At 45.9% G+C, this 12,729-nt stretch overlaps 2 protein-coding genes across 2 annotated transcripts in view; one reads left to right on the top strand and one right to left on the bottom strand.

Annotated features, from left to right (window-relative positions):
- The window catches only part of LOC122527250 (fasciclin-3), a gene marked incomplete at its 5' end in the record, with an annotated part of 26,728 nt that extends 23,345 nt beyond the window's left edge, over window positions 1–3,383 (top strand). Inside the window, 2 exons of the mRNA XM_043651252.1 lie at window positions 595–763; window positions 1,398–3,383. Coding sequence (XP_043507187.1) covers window positions 595–763; window positions 1,398–1,601 — 373 coding nt within the window. The remainder of the gene's footprint in view (window positions 1–594; window positions 764–1,397) is intronic.
- A 523-nt stretch (window positions 3,384–3,906) lies between these two features.
- The window catches only part of LOC122527249, a 10,310-nt gene continuing 1,487 nt past the window's right edge, over window positions 3,907–12,729 (bottom strand). The window contains exons 2-5 of the mRNA XM_043651251.1: window positions 8,092–11,589; window positions 7,887–8,006; window positions 5,815–7,806; window positions 3,907–5,709 (exon numbers count right to left, since the gene is read on the bottom strand). Coding sequence (XP_043507186.1) covers window positions 3,907–5,709; window positions 5,815–7,806; window positions 7,887–8,006; window positions 8,092–11,589 — 7,413 coding nt within the window. The remainder of the gene's footprint in view (window positions 5,710–5,814; window positions 7,807–7,886; window positions 8,007–8,091; window positions 11,590–12,729) is intronic.

The raw sequence follows: 12,729 nt of genomic DNA, 5'->3' as shown, positions 1-12,729 counted from the left end.
TTTTTTGCCAACAATTATCGAAAGATGATTGATTGTTTTCACCGTGCCTGTTGCAAACACTTCGACATTCTACGAATCGATTAACGCAAAATAATATTGTTATAATACAAGTAAAATGGAAGGTCAACTCATTATGAAGTTCTGATTATTCATAATTTCTATAATTCTTCGAATCATGAGCGTTTAAAACCTCGTTAAAGCCACATTAAATCATCCAACGAGCCAGCGAAAGAAAAAAAAACAACGCATGCGTACGTTGTTAAAAGTATGACACTCTTTTTTCTCACATTCACTTCTTTCAATACGCTTTCAGTATGCTTTATACTTCATAATTTCATTTTTCGATTTTTCATTCTCGCGTTCCTCCAGAAATTAACATCGTGCGGAAAAACAGAATTTCACTTGGTCATGGAATAATCGTTTTCTCCGTGTGTGTGTGTGTGTGTGTGTCTCTCTTTGTTCATTAGAATGATCATCTCGTGAATGAAAATGTGTCTCGTTGCTATAGAAAAAAAAAAAAAAAAGAAAAAAAAACAGAATCCATGGGATGGAAGTTGGTTGAATTTTTCAAAAAGGATAAATTGTCTTGATCAGAAGTGATACGGAAAGTGCCGGCCGCTACTCCAGAACGGAAGTCGACGGACCTCGAGGTGAACGGAAATCGAGGATCAGTCTGTCCCGCCTCTTTAAACGGAACAAGGACAAAGTGTCTGGCGCGGACACGGACACCATGAGAACAGTGGTCACAGTCGACGACGAAAAGGTAACTTATTCTCACTCGAGATGATCCACGCGCTCGATCATTTCCAGAATTCTTAAATCTCCTTCGCTGTTGCGACAATATTTCCGAAATATTTCTCAACATTCAGCGCGCGATGCGAGAATTTTCACAAATCCGGCACCTTCCTTTATACATCGAATCTAAATTTAATCGTTAGTAAATTTAGATCAATTTAATTTACTTACGATTAATTTAATTAATTTAACTTGGACTAATTTAATTAATTTAACTTGGACTAATTTAATTAATTTAACTTAGATTAATTTAATTAATTTAACTTAGACTAATTTAATTAATTTAATTTAGATTAATTTAATTCAAGTAACGATTAACTTAATTTAATTTAATTTAGATTGATTTAATTTACTTACGATCAATTCAATTAATTTAATTGATAGATTAATTTAATCGAAGTCTAACTGTAAAATTCACTTTTGACATTTTAACAATTCGTAGTCCCGTGTTCGTGTGCAAATATCCATGAATATTTCGCACATAATGTGGTCGCACTTTGGAGGATAAATTTTCTGCGACGGAAATTTCGAAATCTTCCAACCGAGTAACGAGAGGAGAGGAATTTCGGTGAAATTGATTGAAAATTGCTTGAATTCCGCAGCTTCAGACCGGGGTGCCAACTGCTCAAGAAACTAAACCGAATCCTGCTACGGGCGAGGGAGGAATAGTTTACGCGGAATTAGACTTGACGCAGCAGCAGCAGAGCGGTCCACCTCGTCGTTTAGCCGAGGACAAAACGGAATACGCCGAAATTTTGTACACGAAACCAGCGACGGAGGAACAGCAGGAGACAGCCAACGAATAAGAAAACCAGCCAGTTCGCACAAGAAGGCGTAACAATAATCGCCATTGCAAAACAATCAAACGTTTTACGTTTTCTCCGATCGTTGCCGGATCCTTTTCACCGTAATATGAAGCCATTGTGTCACTTGAAATTTGTACGGTTCAATTAATTTCTAACGTGTGCGAATTTTTGTAATGACGAAAGGTTATTACACCACTAAGGATATCATATAATAAACACGGTTTTTACGTTTAACTGAAAAGGATCTCGCGATCTACTTGTCGGTCCCCATTTTTTACGAGTTACTTCGTAGGTTACATTAGAGAATTTCCAATCCGCGAGAAAATATGATGATCGAGAACGTTTCAACAGGTAATTATCTATGAAAGTATCTCTTCCGACAATTGACTTTGATTTTTCCCAAAATGTCGATTTTTGCAAATATCGAAACGATATCGGGAGGCTTCGAAGAGACAATCGGCTCGATTTCTAGAACAACGCAATGCCTCAAATTTTTTTCATCGTACGATTCGTACGATTCAGCGAGAGCAAGTATAAACCAATGTTAGTCTCCAACCGATACTCGTCCATTTTCGCGCGCAAAATCGAGACACGCAAGTTGAAGTTGGTGCATGCAGAATAAGAGATACCTCGCGCGAAGAAATAAGAACAAAATGGCCGTGAAATAAGAACAAAATGATAGCAGGTTTTCTCAGGACTTGATGCAAACGATCAATGACAATTTCTATCAAAATAATATTATAAGATCAAAAATAGTAAGAATAACGTTAAACAGTGGCAATCCAAAAATTGTTGGACATTTTCCTCGTGAGAAAATTTGAATCTGTCTTATACGGAATACGCAAAACTTCTGTTAACTGTATTTTCGCACGTTTTGCATCTATGGTGATCGAACGTCAGGCGACCGATTTGCATCAGGTCCTCGAAATCAAATGCAAAAGTCAGAAGTCAGAGTCAGAGTTTCCACGTACTTAAATCCTCCTTGTTAATACCGTCGTCGCGCGTTTAAATGTAATCTGTAAATGTAACATTTGTGTATCGTGCGTGCTGTTCGTTTGAAAGTCGCTTGAAAATGTTCGCTACCTACGAGCTGCTGTTGAATAATGCGTACAAGATTCAAGACGGAATCGTTTATCGAATTTTACGAAAGTTGAAGCACAAAGTGAAAGCTATGAAAGTAAATTGTTGACAGCTGAAATAAATAAAACGCGCGAGTTTTCACTCGGCGCGTTTCTCAGCCCCCGTTAAATTTCATTCAACGTTTAACAATATTTTACACTTCGCAATAGAAGGTCATTGTACTAAGTTAATCTGAACGGTGAACGAACCAAGCTGCTTTAAAACTGCGTTTGTCTATCGTGAATTTTCGTATGCTTGAACGATAATATATTATACGTTACAGACACTTTACTAATTTCGTACCGCTAACAAACGTGTATTCACACGATCGTGAGAATTGTTATAACAGTGTTCTAACATTAATTAATTAATATTACGAATATTTGTATAATTCTTTTTATAAAAATTAGTTGTACCTTATCATCGCTAAAAAAAAGAAAAAAAAAGAAAAAAAAAACACTTGAAATTCGTGTCATTTTTAAGCTGAAGACCAGTGTCATTATCATCGTAGATAAAATAATCTCGTTTTTTTTCTTTTTAAACAAATAAACGTCCATTATACTTATGTGTCATTGTATTGTAAAGTTTTAATGTTAATATTAATTGCCGTCCGCCATTGAACTTTCTTATTAATTTGTACGTATTTTTGTCAAATAAATTACATTTCGATCAATGCGTTTGCGTTTATGTATTTAATTAAAGGCACGAATTGGCAAGAATCCTTTGGAACAAACACGGAGCCAAGCTTGAGATTTTTGTGATAACTTTTCTGAACGTTGCAGGATAAAAGTAGACGTTACTTGAATTACCATGCACCCTAATGTTATAAATCGATATTCGTATTTATTCGACACATCGGAAGAACATCAAATATCTAAGATCCAAAGTCCATCCGATTTGTAAAGTTAAAATTACGTCTGACAGTAGAATTCAAATGCATTTTATCAAAATTTGTTAACCACAGAAACAGACGAAATAACAGATTCCAAGATGCAAGTGACCGATTTATAAAATTAAAATCACGTCTGACAGTAAAGTACCATTCAAGAATTCAAAGACATTTTATCAAAATTACGACGATTTCAGTCCCCATATGTCACAGAAACAGACGAAATGACAGACGTTGCAAGCGACTCTCACCAAAATTCTAGACAAAGCAAGCGAAATGAATTTTCCAGAAGTAAATTCAGTCGTCCTCGGCGGTCTCAGTTGCTTCCGTTTCCGTAAACGTTTCGTCCTCCGTCTCCTCCTCGGTAATAGGGTGAATATCTTCGACGGGCATTCCATCGTCGATCGGTGGATGCTTAACCGTTTTCGGAAGCCGGTGCTTGTACGTTTCATAAACATCCTGCGCCATGTCCGCGGTACGAGCGTGGAACTCTCGACGAGCATCGTCGGTGAGGAAGCTGCGTGCAGCGGTGCACTCGAGCGGCATCACCGGTGGTACAACAGGCTTGCCAGTGAAATCTACCACTCTCGGGTAATCGTCGCAGGCTGCCAGCAGGTCGTTGATGGACATTTGCACGTGGCGAGTCGGCTCGAACGAACCAACGACCCGGTCCTCGCAGTCCTCCGGCACGTGTTTGATCAGCTGTGGGTCGAACACGGGCGTAGATTTCTCCAGAGGTGCGGCCTGGCCCAGATTCAAATGCCAGGTCGTGCTGACCAGCATGCTCGTCACATTGTCCCTCTTCAACACTGGCTCCACGCATGGCAACTCGGGAGTCTCCAGTTCGTGGCCCTTCTTTATCCCCGTTTCGAGGTTCTTGCGATACGCGAGATAAGAATCTTCGTCCTGAACGGCTTGAGCGCCGGGTATTGGCACGCTCGGATCCGTCACCTTCCCTGGCATGGTTCTAACAGGCTCCTGCAGGACCTTCCGCCTCGCCTCGCCTCGCGTCTTCCCGTCGACGAAGTTGAAGTCCTCCTGTTCGAAAGTGAACGCCATCGGTGTCAAGTGGAAGTCGAGCCTCTGGTTAGTGTTGAGCATCTTGATCACCGCGTACACCAGCGTGTTCATGTTTTTGCAACGAAGAACGTAGATCGCTCCGTGATCCTTGTCGAACAAGGGTGGCCCAACCCAGCAGGGATCAGCCACGTAGTATCCGTCCTTGGCCGCGAGTGCCGCCAGTATCACCTTGTTGCATTCGATGAGAACGTTCGGCGATTCCTCGAACGATCTCACCAACGCGTTCGCGAGTGTCAGTCTGTTCCGTGCACCGTACAAAATCCCGCAGATGCCGTCTCTAAAGTCGATGGTCCACAAATGGGGGAAGATCTTGAACGAGACTTGCAGATTGAACCTGTTGAAATGCTTGGCAGACTTTTGGACAGAGCTTCTCAGGCTCTCCGTGTAATAAGAGTCCCCGCAGATCACCGCCGAGTCCAAGATGGCCGGGCCCCATCTCGACGGGTGGCTGAGGTACTGCATGGCAAGAACCGCCACGCAAATGGCTGCCTGATTCTTGCCAGCTCGGTCGCCGAACCTGGAATCGTACGAGCCAATGGTGCCCCAAACGGAGTAAATAAGATTGGACACCTCGACCGCGTAATTGTTCCAAAATTGCTTGACATTCTCCTTCTCCGGTTCATCCGTGTGCTTCCTCCTCTTGGCGTTTGACTTCACGATGTCCGGAGCGTGTCTGAAGTTCCAATGATAATCCAGGTACAACCACATTGGATCTTCCTTGAACGTCTTGAACGGAGGCACGTTCACCGAATCGACGTGGAAACGATGAATAAAGAAGCCAGACGTGTCCTCGAACTGATTCAAGTGCATGTTCTTTACCATTTGACAGACACTCGGGAAAATGCACAGGCAAGCTTTCCCACCGTTCGACACTTTCCTCCCCTTCTCGTTGCACTGGTAAGGATCCAAGTAATAGTACGCGTTCGTGGCTTTCGAGTACCAGAAACCGTAACAGCAATTGGTGAAATGCAGGATTCCACTTGTGTCCGTTTTGAAGTACTTTCTCAAGTGTTTTTTCACCTGCGGTCGAAATGCAAACATTCATCATTCCCAAGTTTATAATAAATCAAACGACGTTTCGTCGAAACTATCCTAACGTAACGAGTAAAATGCAAATCTGCTAACCTGGCAGTAAAAATCGGTTTTCAATGTTCGTGGGTTGACCGTGAGCGTCACCAACGGGGACGCCCGGTCGCGGAAATCAAAGATTCTGTTCATCACGGTAACGTTGCGCAGTATGTGCTCCGTATGGAATTTGGGCTCCGGGAATTCTCTGTAAACCGATTCAGCAACCTCGATCACTTTGTCTATCATTCCCGGCATAGGGCTTTGAATGATGTCTCTCTTCACCATCACCGCCAAAGCAGCAACGAAGTAACATCTCCTGACTTTCGGCTCCGTCACCGTGTCTCTGTTGTTCAGAGCGACCGTTCCCTGTATGAAGATCGGTTTGTTCGATTCAGGCACCGTCGGCCTGAAGATCGCCTCGAGATCGTAAGGTTTAGCCGGAATTCTGTGGATCTCTGGCAACGAAGTGGTCGGCACCACTGGCTCGTGAAGGCCTCTCGTGTCGCTGCAGTCGGGATCCATTTTTTGGCCGTAGGAAACCGTGATCACCCTCATTATGAACATTGTCTCTTCGGGTTGGTCGATCTCCTGAACGATCAACTTCAGGAACTCCTTCATGTCTACAGAAGTGACGATCCTCAGGTTCTTCGTCCGTCTGACTGTCCACCAGGCAAAGTGGTTTTCATCCCTCTTCAAAACACCGATGTGAGAATCGCCGCAGGTCAGAATCGCGCCGGTGTAACTGGGCGTGTCGAACACCTTCTGCAACGACATCGAGAGGTTCCAACCCTCGGTAGCGTACAGAACCCCGAAGTGAAGAGGCACGAACACCACTCGAAACGTGTAATTGGCTATCTCGAATTCAGGCAACAAACCATCGGTCATCTCACCGACCGTCGAGTCTTCCGTGGCCAGTATGCTGTCGAAAGTGTAATCGACGCTGGCCTCGAACAATCCTCTCACCGCCCTAACGGACCAGGTGATCGGATCGTGGATCAACGACCAGGCCATGACGCAAAGATCCAAAGGCGTGCTGACCGCTGTGTGCGGCTTGAACCTCCTCTCGTAGACCTTCTTCCTGACCAACAGCTTCACCGCTTCCATCTCGTCGTCCATCTTCTCCGATTCTCTTATCGAAGACATTTTGAAGGGCGCCAACAACGGCGCGGTGATCTCGTTCTCCAAAACGGTCACGTCGAACATCGAGGCGTTGTAATGTTTGATGGGAGCGAAACCAGGGATCGTCATGTCGTACGCGAGACTGGTCTTCGACTCGTGTTTCACCCAGTCGGCCGACTCGATCAAAGACGCCTCCGACACGTTGGACAGTTCCAGCTCGTGGAACCTTCCAGAACCTGGCTCCTCCACCTGTCTCTCCACACCAACCTCCTCCACCTGCTTCTCCACAGAGCGAACCCACTTTTTCTTTCGTCTTTTCCTCGCTCTCCTCCTCGTCTCCATATGGGCTATACATATCGTGTACACTCGGTATGGTTTCTTAACGTTCTCGCCGATGTTGGCTTCGATCTTGTTAATCATCGATATCATGTCGCAGAATTCCATGAGGCAGGAGTAACCTTCCTCTGCAGCGTTCCCCCTCTCGTCGCAGGGATAAGGATCGTACAGGTAGTATCGATCGTTCGCTGTCCAAACGGCGTACGAACAATTCGCGAACACTACGATCCCCGTTTTGTTCTTCTCGAAGAAATTGTCCAGCACAAATTCCAGATCGTCGTCTTCGTTGAGCTTCGGATCCGCGTAGACAACCTGTTTCGTGATCACGTTGTATATCGTGTCGAGGATCTCGACGTGATGGAACCATCGGTAGGGTTTGTATCGTAGTTTGCCAGTTTGTTGGTAGATCTTGTCGCCGAGGAATACGAGTTGATCGAGGATCTTGCCGCTGAAACGATCCGGATCGAGCTTGATCTTCGCGAGAATGCACAGCAGAGCGGTGAAGAAGCAAGATTTGAAGTGACAGGTCTCGATCTCGGCGCGGTTTTCGAAGGACATGTTGCCGTGAAGTATTCGGATCCCATCTTCCGTAAGCTTAGAATGAAAATACGTGATAACTATGATAACCAGAGATCTCCTTTGTATTCTCTAACTACAGCTACGATATAGCTCACTTTCAAACCGCGAACATCCTGCACCGGTTTCTTCTTCTGACCGCCGCTTCTCTTAATCGTCGTTTCGGGTGCCTTTTGGAATTCATAGATCTTCGAGTCGGTAACTTTCGGTTCCAAAAGCTGTCGGCAACGACGAGAAAAATCGTTAGTACCGAATTTCAGTCTACACTCAGTAGAAGTATTCCAAGTATTCCAGAACACGAACCTGATCCTTCGCTTTAAAGTCAGGGAAGAACAGTTCCAGCAACAGATCCTCCGTGTTGCAGAGGATCTTCTCAGTCAGAGCGTCGCCTTCGTCGGCTTTACTCAACAAGCATTTACGTTTCTTCTTTTCGACACAGGTGATCGGTTTCCTTTCGAGAGTCGGAGTTTTTACGATCGGGCCGAGTGGTATCAACGTTGGTCGTATGCGAACTCCCACAGGCACTTCCGGCACAGGCTGTTGAATACATTCTCTGGCCTTCCGTCGCTCCTCCACCATTCTTCGTAGATCCTCCACGCGCAAAGCCTTGGTAAGATCTTCGTCTTGTATGTACATGTCGTTGATAGCTCTCAGAGGCATCAGGCAGATCGGTAAAATTCTGGAGTACAGATACTTCTTCGGGGAGAGTTTGATCATTTTCGAAAATGTCGAGTCGTACTCGGTCGGCATGACGATCGTCGGTCCGGCCAAATACAGCGCGGAAATACCGCCCTTTTTCTTTACGTCCAATCTCGAATCTATGGAGAACCTCGATACCAAAGACGGGATGGATCTTTTGGCACGTTTCGCCTCTATGAGCTTCAACAGGGTTTTGCTGGATGGCAGGACGTAAGGAGGAGGATGATTATACTTTAGCTTCTCCAGAGCTCTCTGTTCGTGCAGCTGATCGATGGTTTTCTCGTTTTCCTCGAAAACCTTCACGTTGGATGTCAGTAAAACTAGGTTCAATCGGTAGGGCGCGTCCGGCTGATCTTGCTCTCGAGTCTCCAGCAATGGATCGACCAGAGGCTTCTCCACCACCTCGTGCAACTTCTTCACGGGCCTCCTACCTTCTTCCTCTTCCTCTTCCTCCTCTTCTTCTTCGCCCATGACATCTACGTCTACAATCTCCGGCACTTCCTCGACCACCTCTGCCGCTTTCAATTCCGCCTCTAATCTTTGAACGTCGTCGTCCGTGATCGGCAAGAATCTCGTTTTGAACAGCTCGATCGCGGCGTCGTGCGGCACTGTTACATCATCGACGGCAGTGTACAGGCCTGGTTGTATCGAGTCCAGCCCCACGAAGTGAATCACGAACGAAGGATCGTTGAACTCCAGCACGCCGTAAAGAAGATCGGTTAATTCGTTCAAACTGCCTACCACCGCGAACGAAGCCGGATAGTCACGCAAACGCCAACCCTCTTCGTCGCTCCCGTAAGGATTGAACACGTGGAAGTTGGCGCCATCCTTCCAAACACCGTACATCAGCCGTTTGTTCTCCAGAACTAGTTCCGGGTATCGATTGAAGTAACACTCGAGAGCCTCTGCAAGATTCGCCAGGGGGCTCGCTTCACCCTCGATTATCTTCATCTTCGTCTTGAAGAACACGTCGTTCTCGCCCATCTTCAAACGAATGGGCAACATCGTCATGTCCAAGTGACTCGGTCTAGGTAACAATTTCTCCTCGACTTCTCCCTCCATCTCCTCTTCCTCCTCCTCCTCCTCCTCTTCCTCCACTTCCCCGGCGATTTCCTCCATTTTTTCCTTTATCTTCGGACGTCCCTTTCGGATCCAGTCTACAACCTCGCCGAAAATCTTGTTGCTCACGTCGATCAGTTGATCGACGTCCATATTTCGCCACTTGGTTGGCTCTTTTAATCTCCTGTAGGCCAAGGCAGCGAGAGCCGCTATCAATCCTTGCCTCCCTCTCGACCACTCGTCAAAACTTTCGTCCAGACAGTTCTTCGATCCCTGGAGGACCAAACGGTTAGGATTTATCACCTTGTAACCCTTGATCACCCTCACGACCGGTTCTTCGACCGGCTCTGCCTCTTCCTCTTGTTCCGGAGGTCTCTCTTCCTCCTCCTCCTCCTCCTCCTCTTCCTCCGTGACATCGCCAGCTTCCGCTCGCAGTCTCTCCAAGTCTTCTTCCTCCTCCTCCTCTTCGCCAAGTTCTTCCTCCGGCTCTTTTCTCGCTTCAGGCGGCACGATCACATAAGTCATTGGCTCGTCGTCCATCCTCATGTAATACTCCGCGTATTTCAACAGATCTGGCACCTGCACGTGCGCGTTCCTCGTTCTATTCACGTCCGGTCTCACTCTCGGCCTCGTGTCGACCATTTCGTCGAACTTCATCACGCTGTCCTTCATCATCGGCGTTGGCGGCGCCTGTGGCCTGCGGTTCGTCCCTTTCTCACGATAGATCACTTTCTCCAAAGGACCGCCCGGCGCGATCCCGGTCTTCACGTACAGAACGCGAACCCCGTGGATGACGAAAGGATCTCTGTCCCTGCTGCCCGTGTTCTCCATGATGGTCTCCACCACTTGGTTGATCGAGCTGTTCATCGTCACGCAGGCAGCCTCGCCGGGTACCGCCGAACCGTCTATCTCGGCGGTGCCGCTTCTGAAACCTTCCTCGTCGCAAGCGAAAGGATCCATGAAGTAGTACGTGTCGTCGTGCCTCCAGATCGCGTAGAAGAGATTCTTGATCTCGAGCAGACCGGTCAGCTGAGTTTGAAAGAACTCGCGTATACCGTCGTCGATCGCGAGTTTTCCCTTCTTCTGCCCGTAACCGGGCACCACGTTCGTTCGAATCTTCACCTTCGCGGAGTACGCGCCGAGGATAACGTCGCCCATGATGTCGTCCAAACGAAGCTCGAACTCCTCGTCCTTCAAGTCCTTGTCGAGGGCGCGGACCAGGTCGACGAAGTATATGTTGGACTGGTTGAAGATCAGATCGATCAGTGCCCTGGTCCATTTGTTGGCGTTCACCAGCCGCGAGTAGACCAGAGCTGCCAGAGCTATGATCAGGAATGTTCGATTGCGAAGCGGGGCTGGTATCGCGGGATGGGTGACGTGATAAGAGCCTTGGACCACCGCTCGATACTTCTCGTGCATCTTGTAACCGCTCGGTCGCCTCTGGATGTGATTGGCCTTCTCGAGCTTCTCAGCGTCTATCGGCTGGGTATAGTGATCCACGCCGCTGATCGTTATCGCGTACAGGACGAAAGGCTCGTTCTTCACGTTGCTCTTCTCGAGGATGATGAAGAGAAGACCGATCTGGTCCTTCACCAGGAACAATTTGGCTGTTCCGCTGGCACCGTCCGCGGCTGGCTCGCAGTTCTCCTTCCTCGGTTGGCCGTCGAACAGGTTATAATACTTCGCGTCCTTCCAGATCGCCACGTTCAACACGGGCGACGACAGGATCCCGGCGTCGTGCCGCTTGAAGAACAAGTCCAACGCTTTCACCAAGTGCAGCTCCGTCACTTCCGTCGAACGAAATTTCCCGGCGTAGGCGGCATCCTCGATGCTCACGTTCACCATCAGCTTGCCCTGCACCACCAGCGTCCTCTTCAAGTCGAGGATCGACAGCAGTCGCCGATCGTCCGTGTTTATGTCTTTGTACGACTCGCAGTAGAACGTGTCCCCATCTTCGATGATTTGATCGATCACCGCCTCGTTCCAACAACGAGACTTGTAAATTGTCGTCGTCGCGAACGCCGTGATCGCCGTTGCGCCACCCTGTTTTATCGAAATGATCGGTAACAACGACACGGAGCCGAGATTGCGACACTGAGCCCCTAGCAACGATCGCAACGATTGTATCTCTGCAGGGGAAATTGCATGTTAAGCGAGGGAAATTAGAGAGAGTCTGTTTTTTTTCTTTTCTTTCTCTTTTTTTTTTAGTAGGAATTTCAGTTGAGAAACTTGATCGAAAGATCTCGGCGATCAACGAAGGAAATTAGTTGACGTTTAATGACTGTAACTTTCGGTTACACGAGCGTAATACGAAACTTGCGTAACCGATAAAGACAAAGATAAAGAAACGTGGCGTTCATTCCCTTTAATTGCAAAGGGATTACAGGAAAAGTATCGCGATTCAAGTTTCCTGACAATGTACAGTGAGGAGCATAATCGAATACGCAACGACGGAAAATTGTCGACACTTTAAATCGTTACAACTCCGTGAAAGAAAATGATATGACAATCTATTTGGTCATGTTTCAAAGCGTAAAGTTTTCACTTTGTTTTTTACTAATTCCAAATACGATAGAAAAGAATAATTGATAGGAGAGAATCCTGTATTTGAAAATAAGTAAAAAATGTAGAACAAAATTGTTTCATTTACAGCTTCATTTTTAAGAAAATAGACTGAATTTCGTTAGAAGTTGTCTCGATAAATTTTCAAACTCGATTTTCTCAAGAAATGTTATATGAAAAAATGTTACTCCTTTTTTCCCGACTTATTATTAAATGCAGAAACACACACTAACGTATATTTTACTTATTCCACACGCAAACGCTCGATAAAATATTTGTGCTAAAATTCCATTATACAGAATGTTTCGTAACTTGTGGGACCCAGTTCGGGAGCTGATTGTACGCCTAAAAATAATGAAAAAAAAGTCATATAAATACATGTTCTATCTGTCTTCGTTTATGAGATGATGAATTTTCTGTTTTAATTACTTTTACAAAAGATGCTCGAAATGACCACGTTGCATTTGAAGACAAGCCTGCACGCGTCTTGTCATTCATCTGGTTACTCTCTCTATCATTCCTGGTGTTTCTCGAATTTGCCGGAAGCCTTGCTCTATTCTATTTCGTAGTATTTCAGCATTTTCAATCGACGTTGCGTATACAATAGATTTTAAATGTCCC

This window comes from Frieseomelitta varia, unplaced genomic scaffold, assembly GCF_011392965.1.
Source record: "Frieseomelitta varia isolate USP_RPSP 00005682 unplaced genomic scaffold, Fvar_1.2 scaffold_214, whole genome shotgun sequence".
Lineage (NCBI taxonomy): Eukaryota > Metazoa > Arthropoda > Insecta > Hymenoptera > Apidae > Frieseomelitta > Frieseomelitta varia.
This window is presented reverse-complemented; position numbering and strand designations above follow the sequence as displayed.